This window comes from Rattus norvegicus, chromosome X (assembly GCF_036323735.1).
Source record: "Rattus norvegicus strain BN/NHsdMcwi chromosome X, GRCr8, whole genome shotgun sequence".
In the NCBI taxonomy this organism is placed as follows: domain Eukaryota; kingdom Metazoa; phylum Chordata; class Mammalia; order Rodentia; family Muridae; genus Rattus; species Rattus norvegicus.
Window position 1 is genome coordinate 157102115 of NC_086039.1, and position 21553 is coordinate 157123667.

Consider the following 21553-nt stretch of genomic DNA (forward strand, 5'->3'; position numbering starts at 1 on the left):
AGCCTAGGCTACTGATACCATGTGTTCTTTTAAAAAAGCCAAAGCAAAACCAACAAAACGAAACAAATAAATCTACAAGAAAAGCCAGCAAGATGACAAAGTGGGCAAAGGTACCTGTTATGCAAGCCTAGAGACCTGAGTTCAATCCACAAAACCCGCAAAAACGTGGAAGAGATCCAACTCCACAAAGTTGTCCTACATACACACATGCATAAACACTAATGATTTTTTTTAAGAACTGGGAGTGTATCTCAGGAATAGAGGGCTTACCTGGGATTTGTGAGGACTAAGATTTGATCTCCATCACCACAAAAAAAAAAAGAAAATATAAAGTAAGATGTTAATAAGATGTGATTATTAATAGCTATATATCATTATCTTAGGGAGATTAATTAATATTATAAATGTCCAGATATATATCATTCCATTAAATGACAGTTAAAAATCAAACAGTGCCGTGTATGGGGGCACATGCTTGCAATCCCATCACTTGGGAGACAGGAGCAAGAATTCAAGGTCAGCCTGGATCACACAGTGAAACCCTATCTCAAAAAAAAAAAAAAAAAAGCCAATCAAATGAACAAAAAATCCAATTGAGAGTATCTTGTGAGTCTCAAATTAACTGACTTCAAAGTTTAGAAGAGAAAATGCAAAGTATCTGTGAACTTTTTGGGTGAGGGGATACTAAATTAGATTCTTAGGCTACTCAAAGAGTATAGTGCTACTTTATGTATAGTATGAGACTCCAGACAGAATAAAGAACTAAACATAAGAAGTACAACTATTAAATACTAAAAGTACATTTAAAATGGCTCAAGGCAGCGCAAGGCCCTGGGTTCAGTCCTCAGCTCCGAAAAAATAGAAAGAAAAAAAGATGGCTCAAGGCACGCTTAGCAGTTAAAAGCATTTGTTGCTCTTACAGAGAACCTGAGTTTAATTCCCAACACCCATATGGTGACCCGCAACCATCTGTAACTCCACTTTCTGGGGATCTGAAGCCTACTTCTGATGCCCTCAGGCACCAGGCATGGATGTGGAGCATACACATATATGCAGACAAAACACCCATACACATAAAATAAAATAATTAAATAGTTAACTCAAGAAAAGTTAAAAGTATATAATAAACATTTTTACAATCTTTGAATAGAAAAGACCTTTCTAAGCAATGCTCAAGCCCACATGCCATAAAAATTATTTACATATTTTATTACCTTAAAAACTCTTGTGACCTACTGTATAGAAGGAAAAATAAAGTTAAATTTTAGGTTTTGTTTAACTTTTTGTTTAACTTTTTCTTAAAAATAAAGTATCTAGCTTACCATTAAAAACTAAAAACAGGGGGCTGGAGAGATGGCTCAGCAGTTAAGAGCATTGACTGCTCTTCCAGCAACCATATAGTGGCTCACAACCATCTGTAATGGGATCTGATGCCCTCTTCTGGTGTGTCTGAAACAGTGTACTCACATACATTAAATAAATAAATCTTAAAAAAAACAACTAAAAGATATAGATTAAGGGTATAAAGGCTAAATATTTATAATAAATGACTAATCAGCATCATACTTAAGGAAATGATATAAATTAGTAATCTAAAAACAATATCACTAAATAAAATATGAGAAAATAGTATCAAATATTTCAGATATTCTGAACTTTGAATAAATAACAAACAATAGTTTTTTTAAAAACTGGGAAAGGAAAAAAACTGGGAAAGGGACTGAAGAGATTGCTTAATAGTAAAGAGTACTCCTTGCTATTATAGAGGTTAGATTCCCAGCACCCAGATGGTGGTTCATAGCCATGTTACATTCCTGTTACAAGGAATCCAAATCCATTCATTCCTGTTACAAGGGATCCAAAGCCCTCTTCTGATGTCTTCTGGCACTAGGCATGTACATGTTGCACATACATGCAGGCAAAACATTCATATGCATAAAAATAAATAATTTTTAAAAAGCTTAAAAATAAAGTGATCAGCAATTTGTAAATCAAAGCATTAATTAAATATATTCACTTACCAATCAGATTGCTAAATTAAAATTAAAATTAAATTAAATTTAAAAGTACTAGTAATATTCAGTAGTTATGAGAATGGAAGGAAAGGAATACTCACATACTCTAAGTAAAATCAATTCAGATTCTCTACCATGCTAAATCAGGCAGCTGGTTTTTAGGCATACTGAAAATTTAAATGCAGGAACCTTTTAACCTAGCAAGAACAGCAAAGTCCAGTGGGTGGCACTTAAGTGACAAATTTGGGGGTCTTACACAGGAATTCATAACTTTTGTGTCACGATACTGCACTAGGACTAACACGTTACTGAAACTGGCACATCACCAGGTACCAAGACAGTGTGAAAGGTTATCCCAAGTCTTTGAGATGAACCATGTCTTGGGACATAGCCCAAGAGTTAAAAAAAAAAGCCCAAATATTCTGCCATAATGAAAACTCACCCAAGTCAGGCTCCACAGTCAAGTTACGGGCCGGTTTTGGACTAAACAGTCACTCCAGGCTTGTTGGACAGAAAGGTCTAGAAAGGAAAATAGCTCAGAAACATCTTAAAGTCTAAAGATGGCCAGCTCACCTCACCAGCTAAGAAATCTGATTAGAGGCTGGACTGCCTTATGTGAGGCGTAACCATCAATACCTTTGGAATTCCAGGATGTACTTTTTAATATGGTGATAAAATGTGAATATCAACATCACTATTACAACTATTTTAAATTTCACAATGTTCACTCCATTCTCTACATCTCCAGCCATGACTACACTCTAATTACAGAACTTTTTTTTTTTTTGCCTTCAAGGAAAACTGTACCTGAACATGGTGGTAGTCCCTTTGAGAAATTCATAACACAAAGAAAATATATAGGAATAAAATTGACGTGTATGGTGCTGAAAATGCAAGTGACAAATGTTCAAAATTCTCTTGAAATGGCCACACAGAAGCAGCATATAGTCGTGTGGCAGAGGGGCAAACTTGTACTGAAAAGCATACACATCTGTGAAAAGCGGAAGGATACATTCAGGGGAGAGATACATGTGCAACAACGGTAGACTACACGTGCAGTGAGTGCAGTGGAAGGCTACATGTACAACAACAAAAGAGTACATTCATGATGGAGGGATATATAGAGATACATATATACACATATATACATATATACACATACATATATACATATAATATATATTATATAATATATTTATGTCGGGACACACATAACTGAGATAGACTTGTGTGACCAAGTAACGGACTTGTGGCGGAGGGATAGACAGGCAGAGTTGAGGCATAAGCCCCCATTAGAAAGCGTGTGCGCGTGCGCAAGTGCGGAGGGATCAGTTGGTGACAGGGCAGGGCGTGTCTGGGCGGGGCATGCCAGGGCCCTTTAACTGAGCGGCAAGGCTGAGTCAGCCATTTACAGCGGCGGAGCGCAACACAGAGGACTTATGTCAGAAGCTGAGGCAAGCGTTGGGATGGCCCACGATGCTGGGCCTGATGAAAAGACATTGCAGGTGTTGCGGGACATGGCCAACCGCCTGCGAATCCGTTTTATCAGGACCACAAGTTCCTCGACCACTAGGTAAGGAGCCTGGGAAGGCCTTACCATGCGGTTCTTTGGTTCTTTCTGAAACTGTGAGGTGAAGGGAACCTGTGGTTATCCTCCATTTTCTGCCTTCTGGGAGCCACCCTACTGCTTCTAGATGCCCATGAGGTTCAGTCCTCTTCAGCCCTGATAGTAGGGGTACACCCCTGACTACATTGTGACCAAAGTTCTGGAAGCCTATAAGACTTCCTTAGTAAAGAAAAATCTAGAACCCAATTGGGTGAATGTGCAGTGTTCCTGGTATTTATCAAGCTAGCTCTAGTTTGGCATTTTAGCTAGAAATGGCGTTTTGTGTATAAGCAATTGCAGTGGAGTTGGGGTTGGTCATGACTGTGTGACCATTACTCAGGAAAATAAATTCGACTCTGTTAAGATCACCAGAGGGGCAGTGCTCCAGAAGGTGTGGCAGGAAAGAAGAAATGTGAGAGGCAGCACACAAGAGGTGTATTTTCAAAAAAATAGTGGATAACTTGTAAAAAAAAAATACTGGTTAGTGGGTTTACTGATATTTGTTGAAGGTAATTTTGCATTGATATTGATAAAGAACAGGTTGTTTAGTCTCTGTAATTCAGACCATCCCTGAACTGAATCCAAAGGATTCTCCTGCCTCCACAACATTTGGGATTAAGGCCAATAACACTGCTTATCTGCTGTTTTTTTCCCCTCACAGTTTTTTTTGTTTTTGTTTTTGTTTTTGTTTTTGTTTTGTTTTGTTTTTGGTCTTTTTCTTTTACGGGGTTCTTTTTCGATATATATGTATATCTCACAAAGATTCTTCTGCTTCTGCCTCCTGAGTGCTGGGATTAAAGACAAACACCACTACACCCATCTTCTCCATAGTTTTTCAATAAACTAGTTCTTGTATGTCTATTCAGGCTTACTACTACTAGCCAGGTCTTGTTAAGTTTTCTGTTTCTAGGAATTTTTTCAGTTATTTTGATTAACAAAGTTTTTTTTTTCTTTTTTGGATACAGTTGTTGGTGTTATTGTAAAATTTCTTGTTTATTTCTGTAGGATGACAGAATAGCCCCATTTTCATTTTCTGAGTTATTTCAGTCTTTATAGTTTTGCTTTTTCTGTTCTAACTAAAGTTTTGCTAATCTTTCACAAGAACCAACTTTGGATCCTGCGGATTGTACTTCAGAGCAAAGCACTTGCCTATGCTCTTGGTCTTGATCACCAGCATAGCACAAAAAAATTAGTTTTGCAGATTTTTCTCCCTCATTTGCCACACCATTTTTTTTTATTTCTGCTATGATCTTTATTATTCTTTCCTTCTCTTAAAGACTTTTGGTTTAGTTCTTTTGTAGTTCCTTAAGTAGTAAAGTTAGGTTGTTGATTAGAAATTGTTAAAAATAGCCAGGCAATGGTGGTGTATGCCTTTCCTCCCAACACTTGGTAGGCAGAGGCAGGCAGATCTCTGTGAGTTTGAAGCCAGCCTGGTCTACAGAGTGAGTTCTTGGACAGCCAAGACTACACAGTGGAACACTGTCTTAAAAAACAAAAGAAGGAAGGAGGAAATTGTTAAAAATGAGTTTTAGCTATACATTTTTCTTTGCACTACTTTTTGCATAAAATTTGAGTTTTGCTTTTATTTTGATGCATCTGTTTCTAATTTTCTTTATAATATTTTTTCTTTTGGTTTGTATGAGTTCATTATTTAATATCCACAACTCCGTTGGATGTTTTCTATTTTTCTGTTAGTTTCTAATTTCATGTCCTTGTAGCCACACAAAATACTTTGCATGTTTTTTTTTCATCATGCCCTGGGATTGGGAGTGCATCTCAGTTTTAGACTACTGCCTAGCATGTGGGAGGCTGTAAGTTCCATCCCCAACACTACAAAAATAATTTGGCCTAAAACCTGGACTATGACATTAAGAGGACAAGGTAGTTAAGACTCAAGATTTTTTCTGTTTTAGGTTTTTGTTTTATGCCTCTTAATGTTATCTCAGGTCTACCACCATGACCATCACCCCCTACTGAGGTTATAGTTACACAGTATATCACACTAGGCTTTTCTTTTTTTCTCGAGACAGGGTTTCTTTGTGTAGCCCTAGCTGTCCTGAAACTCACTCTGTAGATCAGGCTGGCCTCTAACTCAGAGATCTGCCTGGCTCTGCCTCCAAGTGCTGAGATTAAAGGCATACACCAACTGTCCATCCAAGCTTTTTTCTTTTTTTAATGAAGCAAATACATTTATTTATGTCTTTTAATTTTATCAACTACAGAGAAATGGGTTTAAGGAGGCAAATATTAAACAGGCACGGTGGCAGTGGCGGTGTATACCCTTACTCCCAGAACTTGATAGGCAGAGGCAGGCAGATCTCTGTGAGTTGGAGGCCAGCCTGGTCTACAGAGTTCTGGGGCACTCATTTAAAAAGAAATGCTTATCACAAGCCTACCTTATTCTGAAATAGATTAGATAGTACAGAAATTGCTCTCCATTGTTTTGTTTTGTTTTGTTTTTTAAAGCTTGGGTTCTTGTGATTGAACTGGAGTCCTTGGTTTTACAAGGCAAACACTTCTTTGTTTTTTTATAACAATTTTTTTGGGTGGGATGAGACAATATTTCATTATAGTTGTTTGTTTGATCTTTTTGATGCTGAGGATCTAAGCTAGCTTCCAGCTTCAGCCTCTTGAATCCTGGGATTACAGGTATTGGCCATCATGCCTAACCCTTATTGTAGTTTAGATTTATATGTTTGATAACTAATGATGCTAAATATTTTTATATAGTTGTTGACCATTCTTACATCTTTTTTTGAAAATCTATTTAGACTATTTGCCCACTTTAATTTGTCATTAAATTTTTGAGTTCTTTGTCTTTTGAATATTAATACTCTGTCAAATGAATAGCTGGAAAATATTTTCAGAGAGTAGGTTTTATCTCCTGTCCTGTTCTCTCTCCCCTATAAGAGATTCATTTTAGGGGTTGGGGGGGGGGAATGGCTTAGCAGTTAAAAGCAGTGGCTATTCTTCCAGAGGTCCTGAATTCAATTCCCAGCACGCAGATGGTGGCTCACAGCCATCTATAACTGTACTCCCATGGGATCCAGTGCCCTCTTCTGGTGTACAAATGTATTTTTAGACAAAACACTCATATACATAAATTACAAGAATCTTTTTTTTTCTTTTTCCTTTTTTTTTTTTTCCGGAGCTGGGGACCGAACCCAGGGCCTTGCGCTTGCTAGGCAAGCGCTCTACCACTGAGCTAAATCCCCAACCAAGAATCTTTTAAAAAAGAAATTTATTTGAAGTAGTAGAATGCAATCTATGTGGTGGTTCTAATAGAATGAAGCTTGTGAAAGTTCTACAAATAATAGCATATGAGTGAAAGATTGCTCAAGTCAGTCACTTGAACATAAGCCCCAGTGCATGGTGCTCCTCTGATAGAAGAGTGCTAGGTTCAGACTGTGTCACTGTGTGCAGAGAGAAAGAGGGATTGAGAGATTGTTGACCTCTCAAAGATGACCCTTAGTGACTCAAGCATGGGGGATCATGACCCAGCATTCCTGATTTTTGACTGAATTCAGTCAGGCTAGGGAAAATGACTGTTGCTTCTAGTTGAAAGACACAGTGTACTGCTGCTACATAAAAGTACATGATGCCCATTGGGAACCATTTGCCTCTGAGAAATGACTTGAATCATATCTGCGTTTCAGCTATCTCACACCATGCAGCAGTGCTGCTGAGATCATGTCTGTGCTATTTTTCTATACAATGAGATATAAACAGGAAGACCCTGAAAACCCAGACAATGACCGATGCATCCTTTCAAAGGTATGGTGATGGGAATACTGCTGCTTGTTGTTTTTGTTTGCTTGGAGTTTTGGGGGTTTTTTTGTTTATTTGTTTATTTTGGCAGTGGGGCTTTGTTGGTCTTGTTTGGATTTTTTTCCCGTTTTTCAGAACAGGACAAGGTCTTGTATAGCCTAAGCTAGCCTTCAGCTCACCATGTAACACATGAACTACCTTCAACTCCTGAGTTCTGGAATTATGGTGTGTAATTGGCTTGAAGCTTGCTTCTTAACATACTCTTTAAAGGAACCATGTATTAATAGGCTTGAAATGGGCCATTTGCTCCTTATTTTTATTTACAGTAAAAAATTGTTCTAGTGAGGCCCACTTGGACATGTGTGCCAAAAAAGATGGCATATAGCCGTCTTCTCTTTCCTCCCTTCCTTCCTTTCTTCCTTCCTTCCTTTCTCTTCTTTCTTTCTTTTTCCTTTTTTTTTCTTTTGGCAGTACTCTACCTTACTACCTCACTCCACCTAGTCCCCATTGGCAGATCATACTTCTCCCATCCTCTGTTAGGCTTTGAGATTCACATGACTTCAGTGAATTTGCCTTGCTGAACCTGCAGAAAACTGAGAATGACTTGGAAGAAGCATCAACCCAAAACTGAAGGGATTTTGCCAACTTCATTTCTAGCTAAGTAAGCCTAGGAAGTAGCCAAAAGATCTTTGTGTGAACAATGTCTTGAAACATGCTTGTGCTTGGAGAAAGATAAGCACTGCCTGGGAGCAAATTCTTCCCTTTTATTCTAGCCATTACCACTCCCAAGTTGTGCCCCTCAATGCATAATAGTTGATAAAAAAAAAAAAGAAAAGAGGGGTTGGGGATTTAGCTCAGTGGTAGAGCGCTTGCCTAGCAAGCGCAAGGCCCTGGGATCGGTCCCCAGCTCCGAAAAAAAGAAAAAAGAAAAAAAGAAAAAAAGAAAAGAACCCTAGCTGGGTGTGATGACACACACCTGTAATCTATACACTTAGACAGCTGAGACAGGAAAATTACCAAGTTTGAGGCCAGACTAAACTACATAGTCCCAGGCCACGCTGAACTACAAAAATAGACTATTTAAAAGAAATGTGGGATAAGAAACAGGGCCCTTGTGCCATATCAGGCTTCTTTCTGGTACCCAACCCATAGTCTCAATCTGTCCTATAGTCTCCTACTCTTAAGTGGAAGTTCTGACTCTGTGCCAAAAAAACAAAGTCCTAAGGCGTATTTGCCTTCAGCTTCACAGCTAGGAGGAAAAGATAGAAGAGCATGTAAGACATCTGGTAACCAGATCTTGTTACTCTAGGTGTTTCTCTGTTATTAGTGAAATACTCTGACCAAAAACAACTTGAGAAGAAATGTTTTTTGGCTTAAACGTCCATGTCACAGTCTATCATTTAGAGAAGTCAAAACAGAAACTCAAGCTACTTTACTCATACACAGTCATCTTTCCATTTTTAAAATTTATTTATTTTTATTCTTTAATCTTTTTTTATGATCTAGACCTCATCCCCTACCAGTCTGCCCCCCCAATTGCTCCCCATCCCATACTTCCTCCCCACCCGCACTCCCCGGCTCCTTGAGGATGTCCATACTCCCACTCCCACCCCACCAGGCCTCCTCACTCCCTGGGGCCTCAAGTTTCTTAAGGGCTAATTAGGTGCATCTTCTCTGACTGAACCCAGACCTGGGAGTCCTCTGCCGTATAAGTGTTGGGGGCCTCATATCAGCTGGTGTATGCTGCCTGGTTGGTGGTCCAGTATCTGAGAAATCTTGGGGGGCGGTCTAGGTTAATTGAGACTGCTGGTCCTCCTACAGGATTGCCCTCCTCCTCAGCTTCTTCCAGCTTTTCCCTAATTCAACCAGAGGGGTCCCTGGCTTCCATCCATTGGTTGGATGCTAGTATCTACTCTTTTAGCTGCTTGTTGGGCCTCTCAGAGGGTAGCCATGTTAGGCTCCTGTCCAACGGGTAAAAAGGAGTAAACTGCACTTGGTACCACAAATGGGTACCTATTGGAACTATCCCTCCTACCACAAATCTGCCCAAAGCTCATGTCCTGCAGCTCTTCCTATATTCACTAGGTCTCTTTTCTCTTACAGGGAATACCGTTTGTTAAAGTAGCAACAGGATGGCCTGGGCAAGGACTAGGAGCTGCCCGTGGGATGGCATATACTGGCAAGTACTTTGACCAAGCCAGGTAAGGAGCTTACCAGAATCTACTTCACTGCCCCACCCCTGCAGTTTGCCTCATTGGTTTGAGATGCAAGTGATGGTTTTGAAAGTTCTGGTTACATGGTATTGAAGCAAAAAATAAATTACATTTATGGAACTGTTCTAGCATCTCTGATTGGATGTTAATGGTGACTGCAATATTAGAACACTAATATTTTCTGAGACAGCTTCATGTTTGTTCTGAAAATTTCACAGTGGAATGAACAACATGTACTTTGCATTGGGAGCCCCAAAATGTTAGTAACACAAATATTAGTTACACAGGTCCTTTACTGGGTTGGTTCACAGTCTCTTTTTTTTTTTTTTTTTTTTTTTTTTGGACCCGTAATGCCTGCAAGTGAAATGCCTGGTTTAGACCTGGAACTTCCTGCAGCCTCTACTGCCTGTGGTGAGCTCCTCTGGTTCAGTTTCTCCAGGGTGTGGTGCTTCACTTTCCCAGGATCTTAGAAGATAGCTATCTAGATCTCTGGAAACTTTGTTTCAACTTATAAAATCCCTTTGGAAGTACTTTGTTGTGTTTCCTCCACCCCTACAACAGCCTTATTGTTCCGTTTTCTCAGAACTGCTAAAAAGTTTTATCCATGATAGCCTCTTAGTTACTACCTTGATTTTAATAACTGTTCTTAAGAGATAGGAAGATAGGTGGCTTAGCAGTTAAGAGCACTCACTGGTTGGTCTTCCAGAGGACCCAGATTGGATTCCTAGCACCCACATGGCAGTTCACTACTTTCTGTAACTTCAGTTCCAGAGAATCTGACACTGACTTAGACATGTACACAAAGAAAACATTCATACACATAAAATAAATAAAACTGTTGTAAAAACTGTTTCTTAAACCCACAGTACTTTCATGAGGTCTAGGGTGCATTTTTCTGGTATAAATGTATCATGTCTCTGCTGCAGAGAAATGTACTGTTTATAGTGGAACAAAGCTCCCTAGGTAGGATGTTTCCATACTATGATGATTATAAACAAAATTTTAAGTTCAGAACTAACTGCTTTAAAAATGGAGCTTTCTGCTAAACAAAACATATGTAACTTGTTTACATGTTTCAGGAACCTGCTTTCTCATTCCCTCTTGCTTGCTGACAAACCAAGAAAGGGAACAGAAGCAGCTTAAAAAATAGTATTAGAACTGTAATGAGACTGCTGTTCAAACGTAAAATTCATCTCATGAGGCTCAGATTTTGTTTCCTCCGCTGCTAAGCTAGGGAAGAATTGATGAAGAAAATTATCTTAAAGGCATTGGGGTCTGAAGCACCTCCCAGGATCTCTCCCTTCCTCCCTCCCTCCCTCCCATCCTTGGCCCCTCCCCACTCCTATCCTCCTTCCCTTCCCCTCCCTCCCCACTCTCTTTATATCTCCCTGAAATACATTTGCTTGAGTGGCCCAAGTGAGCCCCAAAAGGCTCCTAACTATTTCTTGATTTGTTTCTAGCTACCGGGTGTTCTGTCTTCTGGGGGATGAAGAGTCCACAGAAGGCTCTGTTTGGGAGGCATTTGCCTTTGCATCCTACTACAATCTGGACAATCTTATGGCAATCTTTGATGTGAACCGCATTGGACACAGTAGCTCCATGTCTGTTGAGCACTGCGTTGGCATCTACCAGAAGCGTTGTGAAGCCTTTGGGTAATTGTGCCTCTGTTCCTGTGTCTTTTTTCTGTCCCATCTTCCTTCTTCATTGTAATATAACCTCCTCAATGACAGGTGGAATACTTACGTGGTGGATGGCCGTAATGTGGAGACCCTATGCCGTGTATTCTCACAGGCAGCTCAAGTAAGAGGCAAGCCCACTGCTGTGGTTGCCAAAACCTTCAAGGCCCGAGGCATGCCAAGTAAGTGTTTTCTTCCTGTGAGTATTCAAAACATTTGTCCATGGAGTAGAACAGGCAGAGTCATTGACTAGGCTGACGATTTCTATAGTGAACAACATTAATGCTGATTACATGCTAGAGGCTGCTTCTCTCTTGACTTCACTAGCTAATATGTTTGTTTAGGATAGGAGGAGTAGCCAAAACCCCTTCTACCAAGTAAACAGTGCTTTTTTACACTTGTAAGGGAGTGGCTAGTGGAACAGTTCACAAGGGAGAACAATTCCCTAACAGAGAAGGATTTGTATGCTTCAGAGTCAGAAAGTATGGTATATGTAGGGGTAAGCCCATGAATAAAGTGATATATGCATATTCACTTGTCTAGATCTAGACTTTCTGGAAGAACGTAAGAGAACAGAAGATTGGGAACTGAGGGGTAGAGAAAGAGACTTATTTTTTAAATAAAGTAATTTTATTCTAATTAACTCATTTTTTAAATATTTATTTATATGAGTACACTGTAGCTGTCTTCAGACACACCAGAAGAGGGCATCAGATTCCATTACAGATGGTTGTGAGCCACCATGTGGTTTCTGGGAATTGAACTCAGGACCTCTGGAAGAACAGTCAGTGCTCTTAACCGATGAGCTGTCTCTCCAGCCCTCTAATTAACTCATAAATAAGAACATCAGCTAGTTTAAGGAAGCCACTCAAATACTTGCCCAATCCCAAACTATACAGTTAGTATGGCCATTCTGAAACAGTGGAATTTCAGTTCAGATTTTTCACTTTCATTATTATATTTTTTTATTTACTTAATCCACTGGAAAGTGGGAGGACTATGAATAAGTTGAAATTAGAGAGGAAATAAGACAAGATGTAACTTTGCAAATTTCAAGATTGTCATCTGAAATTTTCTACCTCAAATTTATTTTCTCAAGTTTAAGTAGTTGAAAAATATAATGGGTAATCATTTTTAAAATGATGTAGATATTTTAGAATAAAACTGATCTGTGACTCCTCCTCCAAAATACAGCCTTATTCCAGTTCTACAGATTTGATAAATTACAACTTTAACAATGAGCCCCTTCAAGAACTTGAATGTTTTCCTTTTACCTGTGCCTTACATGCCTCCTTACATACCCAGTTACTTAGAGTGTATCTCATATACATTCCCTCCTCCTTCCCTACTACCTTAGTTGTCACGAAGTCCCTATTGTCTTTATTGAACTTCATGAAGAGTCTGCTTCCTGATCACTCTTGCAAGCACAGTACTGCAACAGCAATCTTTCTATAACATCTGATCTTTCATTCCTCTTCTAAACCTTTTTTTTTATTTTAATCTTGCTTGGGGTAAAAACTCATATGAATAATTGTCACTCTCATGGTCTATCTTTTCAGCCTTGTTTCCTTCATTAAACCCTCCATTCATCAGCAAATGAATAAATGCTTCCCTCAGAAGTCATAGGACATTTCTTAGGCTTTTTCTTACTGCAGTTGTATGCCAGGATCCACCCTATGTTGGGTCCTTATTCCTATGATTCCTATTCAGCTATCGTTTCCCCCAAGGTGACTTTCAGATGATCTGGCTTATTAAGCACCTGGAGTAACTATCCTTTGTTTTATTGCAGATGTTGAGGATGCAGAAAGTTGGCATGGAAGGCCAATGCCAAAAGAAAGAGCAGATGCAATTATCAAATTAATTGAGAGCCAGATACAGTCCAACAAAATTCTTGTACCTTCACCCCCTATTGAGAACTCACCTCAAATTAACATCATGGATATACATATGGCCTCGCCCCCTGCTTATGTAGCTGATGACATGGTAGGCAAAAGATGTAGAATATTGAATAACATATATTTTATAATTGTTTTTTTCTTCCTTAATACACAGGAATCGTCATTTACCAATTAGACAATAATGGAATTTGACTGATGGTTATAAGTTGTAAAGGTAATATGCCTCCTCTTACTAACTCTGACTTTCTTCTTGTTTTGGCTGGGTGAGTTGATTGGTTCAAGGAAGGTTTTTGTTTTTTTGAGGTTTTTTTTTGTTGTTGTTGTTTTGAAATATGGCCTCAACTACAGCCCAGGCTAGACTTGAACTTCTTGAGTTCTGAAGTTACAGGTGTTAACCACCTTATGGATGATTCTGAAGGAGACTATTAGTACATAAAATTTATTTTTCTTTAATTTTTCTTTTACAGTCCAGATTCTATCCCCCTCCTGGTCCACCCACTGACTGTTCCACACTCCATACCTCCTCCCCACCCCACCCCCATCTCCATGAGGATGTCCCCACCCCACCCACCCTACCAGACCTTCCCTCTCCCTGGGGCCTCTAGTCTCTTGAGAATTAGGTGAATCTTCTCTGACTGAGTCCAGACCTGGCAGTCCTCTGCTGTATTTGTGATGGGGGTCTCATATCAGCTGGTATATGTTGCCTGGTTGGTGGCCCAGTGTCTAAGAGATTCTGGGGTAGAGGGAGGTCCAAGTTAGTTGAGACTGCTGATCCTCCTATAGGGTCACCCTCCTCCTCAGCATCTTCCAGCTTTTCCCTAATTCAACCACAGGGGCAGTCAGCAGCTTCTGTCCATTGGTTGGGTACAAATATCTGCACCTGACTCTTTCAGCTGTTTGTTGGATCTTTTGGAGGGCAGTCATGCTAGGCCCATTTTTGTAAACACTCCACAGTATCAGTAATAGTGTCAGGCCTTGGGGCCTCCCCTTGAGCTGGATCCCACTTTGGGCCTGTCACTGGCTTGTCCTTTCCCTCAGGCTCTAATCCATTTCCCATCCCTGCAGTTCTTTTAGATAAGAACAATTATGGGTCAGAGTTTTGACTGTAGGATGGCAACCCCATCCCTCACTTGATGTCCTGTCTGGTAAATCAAATTTATTAAAGATAACAATTTATAATTCTATAAAGTACTAACTTCCTTCTAAGTGTACTCCCAAGAAAATCTAACCACTTGACTCTTTGTTCAAGGTGTCTACTCAAAGAGCATGTGGTTTGGCTCTGGCTAAACTGGGCCATGAAAATGACAGAGTTATTGTGCTGGATAGTGACACCGAGAACTGCAACTTTTCTGACATATTCAAGAAAGAACACCCAGAGAGGTTCATCCAGTGTTATATTGCTGAACAAAACATGGTGAGTGTATCATGCAGATCTCTCAAGTCCTTTCTCATTAACTGTCAGCAGTCTATGAAAGGATTTGTACATTCCAGGGAAATAGTACTAGTCACCTAAAGTCAAAGAGGTTCTTTCTATGTCTTATGGACAGGGTGTATGTAAACTGCCCAACACCCTCTGGGCATCCTGTTCATACAGATAGAAGGCAGAAGGCTGCCAACTCTAGATCTGAAGTGTCCTAAGATCCCTAGTGGCCCTTTCAGTCCCATCTAGCCTATAACTAGACAGTTTTACGGCCACAAAGTGACAGATAGATTAAGTAACTACCAGATCTCTGTGAGTTCAAGGTCAGCCTAGTGTATGAAGTGAGTTCCTGGCCAGCCAATGAAAAATAGGAACACCCTGTCTTAAGCAATTTCTTGTAACTAAAATAATACCAATATGGGGCTGGGGATTTAGCTCAGTGGTAGAGCGCTTGCCTAGGAAGCGCAAGGCCCTGGGTTCGGTCCCCAGCTCCGAAAAAAAGAACCAAAAAAATAATAATAATACCAATACTTAGAAATTGTCAAATAATATAAAAAAAGGGGATACAAATAGTCAAAGAACCCAGGGTAAATCTGCTCTGCTTATCTGTGCCTCTTTCTCTACCAAGAGTGCAACATTCTCTTTCATTTTTTTGTTTGGGGGCAGAGAGGTTGAGACAGGGTTTCTCTGTGTAGCCCTGGCTATCAAAGAACTCATTCTGTACACTGGGATGGCCTTGAACTCAGAGAGTTGCCTGCCTCTGACTCAAGAGTACTGAGATTAAAGGTGTGGGCCACCCCCACCTGGTCCTGCACCTTTCTTAAGAAAAAGGAATTGATGCCAGGAAACCCTTGGAACTCTAAAACCAAGACCTACCCACTTAGAGAATGATAGCTTTCTCTTGTCTTTACATTGCAGAGGCTTAAAAAACCTCTGACAACCACATTGGGGGTTTTGTTGTTGTTGTTGTTGTTGTTGTTGTTGTTGTTGTTGTTTGTTAGACAAGGAACTAGACTAGCAGAGTGCATGTGGATTTTAGATTTTGAAAGAAATAGTTTCCAACTTTTTTTAAAAAATGAGTTGCGTATTGAAAATTCAGAGGATTTTACATAAAATCCAAATTTCTAGATTCTCTTGGAAAGAAGAAACTTCCAGTGGGTTGGCATTCCCTCATGAAAGCCATTGGCTGGAGTCAAGCATCATACCTGTTTAGATGGTCATTCCAGCCAGCTCTTTAGGGTGCTATAGTCTGCTGACCACATAGTTATTTTTTCTCTTTTCTTTTCTTTTATGGGATATTTTCTTATTTACATTTCAAATGTTATCCACTTTCCTAGATTCCCCTCTGGAAACCCCCCATTCATCCCCCAATCCCCTCCCTCCATGAGGGTGCTCCCCTACTTTCCCAACCACTTCTACCCGCCTCCGCACCCTGGCATTCCCCTACACTGGGACAATGAGGCTTCACAGGACCAAAGCCCTCTCCTCCCATTGGTGGCCAACAAGGCCATCCTCTGCTACATATGCAGCTGGAGACATGGGTCCCTCCATGTGCACTCTTCGATGGTTTAGTCCCTGGGAGCTCTGGTGGAGTCCAGTTGGTTGATATTGTTGTTCTTCCTATGGGGTTGCAAACCCATTCAGTTATCTCTGTCCTTTAGCTAACTCCTCCATTGGGAACCCTGTTCTTAGTTCAATGGTTGGCTGTGAGCATCTGCCTCTAAATTTGTCTGGCTCTGCAGAGCCTCTCAGGAGACAGTTATGTCAGGCTCCTGTCAGCATGCACTTCTTGGCATCCCCAATAGTGTCTGATTTGGTAATTGCATATGGGATGGATCCCAATGTATGGCAGTCTCTGGATGGCCTTTCCTTCCACCCCTGCTTCACATTTTGTATTTCTTCCTATGAATATTTTTATTCCTCCGTTTAAAAAGGACTGAAACACCTGCACTTTGGTCATCCTTCTTCTTGAGCTTCATGTGGTCTGTGGATTGTATCTTTTCTGATCCAATCTATTCCAAGTTCTATAGGTTTCTTGTATGATTATGGGCATCTGTTTCTTTAGCTTAGGGAAGTTTTCTTCTATAATTTTGTTGAAGATATTTACTGGCCTTTTAAGTTGGGAGTCTTCACTCTCTTCTATACCTATTGTCCTTTGGTTTGATCTTCTCATTGCGTCCTGGATTTCCTGGATGTTTCGGGCTAGGAGATTTTTTGTGTTTTACATTTTGTTTGACTCTTGTGTTGATATTTTCTATGGTATCTTCTGCCCCTGAGAGTCTCTCTTCTATCTCTTGTATTCTGTAGGTAATACTCGAATCTATGACTCTTGGTCTCTTCCCTCAGTTTTCTATCTCAAGGGTTGTCTCCCTTTGTGATTTCTTTATTGGTTCTATTTCTATTTTCATATCCTGGATAGTTTTGTTTAATTCCTTCTCCTGTTTGGTTGTATTTTCCTGTTATTCTTTAAGGGATTTTTGTGTTTCCTCTTTAAGGGCTTCGACCTGTTTACCTGTGTTCTCTTGTATTTCTTTATTTATGTCCTTCCTAAAGTCCTCTATCATCATCATTAGATGTGATTTTTAAATCAGAATCTTGCTTTTCCTATGTGATAGGGTATCCAAGACTTGCTGAAGTAGGAGAAATGGGTTCTGATAATGCCAAGCAGCCTTGGTTTCTGTTGCTTATGTTCTTGGGCTTGCCTCTCACCATCTGGTTATCTCTAGTGTTACCTGCCCTTGCTGTCTCTGACTGCAGCCTGCCCAACCTGTGATCCTGGTTGTGTCAGAACTCCTCAGAGTCCAGCTGTCTCTGGGATCCTGTGATTCTAGGATCCTGTGATCCTGAGATCCATGTTGGGTCCAATCTCTTGGGAGATAAGCTTCCTCTCTAATCCTGAGATCCTGGGCATTTCAGAGCACCTCTGATCCTGGACGTGTTAGAGCACTGGGAGTCCAGCTTCCTCTGGGTATTGTAGTGTTGTAGTGTTGTAGGAATAGGTGCAGAGCCCAAGTATGCTCAGGGCACTGGTTCAGACCAGAAGGGCCCTATTGTTCTTTTATAGCATTTTTCTAACCTCCCAATACTGTGGAATTTAGGGGGGAAATAGGTGGAATCATATTTTTTCAAAATTGAGCTCCCTGTCAAAAAAGCTTGCTGGTACGATTGCTTCACTGATTACTTCAGTCAACAACCACATGTTTTGTGCCTCCCTTTGGTAGGCCTCCTGCTAGGAACTTATTACATAGCTAAAAATTAATCATAAACGTTTGATCTTCATGTCCCTACCTCACAAGTGCTGGGATTACAGGTGTGAGCCACAGTGCCTGGCTCAACATGATTATTTCAAATTGTTTACTGTTTGATCTGAAGGTTCATACTCCAGAATGCCACCCACTATAAAATCAAGGTGGGTGTAAACATGTTTTTTGACAGTTTGTTAGCTGGAAGGTGGTTGGCAGAGAGACAGTGGGAAAAGAGACCCTGGGTCCTTTCTCAGTATCTTGATTTTGGAACCAGCCACAACCACCATCCCCCTTGGTAAGTTCCAGTTTGCTTCCAGAACAGAAAATCAGGTCCTAGCTTAAAGCCTTCTAGAGTATATAAACCTGGAGTGCCTACCAGAGGAGCTGTAAAGAATAACAGTATAAAGTGGATACCATTAATATGCACACCAGGGGCTGGAGAGATTGCTTGACTAAAAGATCTAATACCAATGCTTGGCAGCCTCCAGCTCCAGGGAATCCTTAGTCTCTTTTTGCCTCTATGTGTTGCAGTAAAAATAAAAAAGTGGCAGAAGTTCCAGGTTCTAGAGTACCCTGACTGTTGCACTCTCTGGATAGTTCTGGCCATTTGAACTAGTGCTAATTTATCTCAGATTAGTATCTCTCCGGGAGGCTCTCTGCTAGCCTCAGAACTCTCTGGTTCCAGCCACCGGGTAAAATCAAGACTCAACAAACTGTAACTCAACAATCAGATGTACATGTTAAATTCTCAATCCATAGTACATCCATACAGTAAACTTACACAACCAATTGATAAAGATATAAACCACCCACCTAGATAAGCTATAATTTGCCCATCTGGACAACACAAAATCCTGTACATATCCATCCCTTAAGAATAGTCATAACAACCTGTAAATGTACAGAAATAAATCTTAATATCTGCCTCCATGTTCTCTGGACTGTCTCCCTCCTCCTCCCTCTAGCCTCCTCTGCCTCTCTAAAACTTTTCTCCCCACATCCTTCATCGGGGCACCCCTCTTGAGGGAGCAGAAAATATACTCAGCAATCCACAACAGAGGGGGGGGGCAAAGGGAGAGGAGAGAATTTTTTTTAAATTGTGCCAATCAGACAGTCTCCCAGACCCAGTGGCCCAAAGAGGAAGGATGAGCACAGAACTTGGAGAACTCACTCTATATGCCCATCAACAAGAGGTGTGCATACTCTAGCAACCTTCATAAGGCAACAGGACTGGTCCTATTACAACATGACAGAAATCTGAAGCATGATGGTCCTTGTGCCAAAGAGCCGATTTGTTCTGAATATGAGTAAGAGGTCAACTGTGATGCCACTCAAGGTCAAGAGACCACTTGGAAAGATTTTAACTTTAGGGTTTTCATAGGAATGGAGGCCTAAATTAATGTAGGCCATGGAAAAAGGAGAAAATGGGGACAATGACTAGATGACTTTTTGATAATTTTTCTCTAAATTAGAACCAATTAGGGGCAGTTTCTGGAAGGAAGGGTAAGGTGGAATGGGAAAGTGGAGATAGAAGGTATTGACACATAATTGAATGGCAACAGATGACTTAAAAGAAAGTGAGAAATTGTTGAAAGGGAGGGAGTCATGGGATTAGAGACACCACCTAGTAAGAAGTTTGGGATGTAGGATGAGCATTGGGCAGACTATTCACAAGGTGTAGGTCAGGGGATGGAAAAGCAGATGACAGACACTACAATTCTCAACTTGGTCTCTAGGAGGTGTGAGGTATTTATACCACCAGAGGTGGGTAAGAAAAAAGATGGGCTAGAGAGATGGCTCAGTGATTAGAGCACTGACTGCTCTTCTAGAGGTCCTGAGTTCAATTCCCAGCAACCACATGGTGGCTCACAACCATCTGTAATGGGATCTGATGCCCTTTTCTGGTGTGTCTGAAGATGGCTACAGTGTACTCATATGAATAAAAATTAATAAAAAAATGAAAAGTCCAAAAGACAGACATGCTAAGACTGCAAAAACGTTGACCATGTACAGAAGAAGTTACATCATGTAGTCTGTGTGCTTTAATGGGCAAAGGGATTAAGCCAAATCCAGGGATGTTCTGCTTCCTGATCTTTGTGTTTTAGGTGAATGTGGCTCTAGGATGTGCCACCCGTGACCGGATCATTGCTTTTGCTTGCACCTTTGCTGCCTTTTTCACCCGAGCATTTGATCAGATTCGAGTGGGAGCCATCTCTCAAATCAACATCAACCTTATTGGTTGTCACTGTGGGGTATCTACTGGTATGTAGTATTCTGAACATTTTCCTGTTGATGGCTTTGTTTAGGCCTTGCATTTTCTTACTGTTCACTAAAGGAATTTATTTTTGAAAAGTTGTACTGTGTTTCAGATACTCTGGGTACCAATCCAGATGAGGCATATTAGTATAATGTATCCACTCAGGCATCAAGAAATACTTGTCTGCGGTCTTTTCTGAAACTTGCTATATATCAAATCTGAATAAAGACAAAAATTGTTTTCTATGCTCTGTGTGGTCACAAGCTAATTGGAATAAGCAACATGGGTAGAGGGAAGGGAGGATTGTGAGCAGCTGAACACATATTTAGGTAGAAGCAGAGCAAGATTGCTGTTCTCCCTTTTTGTATTCTGGGGTAGTAATCTTTGAGGAATATTATGCAGGAAATTATGCTAATGAAAACTTCATTCTAGTATCAGTAACCTGCCAAGGATTGCTGGAAATAGAAAAGTCTGAAAAAGGATTGAAAAAAGGTGGGAACTAGCCAGAGTGTAGAAACTAAAGGTGGCCCTGAGAGAGCGTAGTAGTAGTAGTAGTAGTAGTAGTAGTAGTAGTAGTAGTAGTAGTAAATGTTACTGACTAACAGAAGATATGGAGCTATATAAAAAGCAAAAAAGCAAGTATCGGCAGATCTTCCTGGTTGCTGCCGCCGCAGAGAGCTCGTGGGCAGCACCCCGAGAGCAAACTTGAGCCTCGGGACCACAGGTAAGACCAACTTTTCTGCTGCAAGTGACCTGCCTGGTGAACTCAAGACACAGGCCCACAGGAACAGCTGAAGACCTGTAGAGAGGAAAAACTACACGCCCGAAAGCAGAACACTCTGTCCCCATAACAGGCTGAAAGAAAACAGGAAAACAGGTCTACAGCACTCCTGACACACAGGCTTATAGGACAGTCTAACCACTGTCAGAAATAGCAGAACAAAGTAACACTAGAGATAATCTGATGGTGAGAGACAAGCGCAGGAACCCAAGCAACAGAAACCAAGACTACATGGCACCATCGGAGCCCAATTCTCCCATCAAAACAAACATGGAATATCCAAACACACCAGAAAAGCAAGATCTAGTTTCAAAATCATATTTGATCATGATGCTGGAGGACTTCAAGAAAGACGTGAAGAACTCCCTTAGAGAAACACAGGAAAACATTAATAAACAAGTAGAAGCCTACAGAGAGGAATCGCAAAAATGCCTGAAAGAATTCCAGGAAAACATAAATAAACAAGTAGAAGCCCATAGAGAGGAGACACAAAAATCCCTGAAAGAATTCCAGGAAAACACAATCAAACAGTTGAAGGAATTAAAAATGGAAATAGAAGCAATCAAGAAAGAACACATGGAAACAACCATGGATATAGAAAAACAAGAGAAGAGACAAGGAGCTGTAGATATGAGCTTCACCAACAGAATACAAGAGATGGAAGAGAGAATCTC

The 21553-nt window shown here is 40.5% G+C and overlaps 2 protein-coding genes across 7 annotated transcripts in view; one reads left to right on the forward strand and one right to left on the reverse strand.

Moving 5' to 3' along the window:
• The window catches only part of Tex28 (testis expressed 28), a 34165-nt gene extending 25291 nt beyond the window's left edge, over positions 1-8874 (reverse strand). Inside the window, exons 1-4 of one of the 4 annotated variants that reach the window (XM_039100082.2) lie at positions 3613-8872; positions 2458-2534; positions 1215-1235; positions 271-298 (exon numbers count right to left, since the gene is read on the reverse strand). The gene's annotated coding sequence lies outside the window, so the exon portion shown is untranslated. Of the gene's footprint in view, positions 1-270; positions 1172-1214; positions 1236-2457; positions 2535-3612 lie in introns of those variants that run through there. The other 3 variants (XM_039100083.2, XM_063280312.1, XM_063280313.1) reach the window with 3 other exon arrangements.
• Tktl1 (transketolase-like 1) overlaps positions 3341-21553 on the forward strand; it is a 33056-nt gene continuing 14843 nt past the window's right edge. The window contains exons 1-8 of one of the 3 annotated variants that reach the window (NM_001109534.1): positions 3455-3588; positions 7278-7395; positions 9493-9590; positions 11063-11254; positions 11333-11460; positions 13068-13261; positions 14426-14590; positions 19947-20103. In NM_001109534.1, coding sequence (NP_001103004.1) covers positions 3455-3588; positions 7278-7395; positions 9493-9590; positions 11063-11254; positions 11333-11460; positions 13068-13261; positions 14426-14590; positions 19947-20103 — 1186 coding nt within the window. Of the gene's footprint in view, positions 3589-7277; positions 7396-9492; positions 9591-9963; positions 10014-11062; positions 11255-11332; positions 11461-13067; positions 13391-14425; positions 14591-19946; positions 20104-21553 lie in introns of those variants that run through there. The other 2 variants (XM_039100080.2, XM_063280308.1) reach the window with 2 other exon arrangements.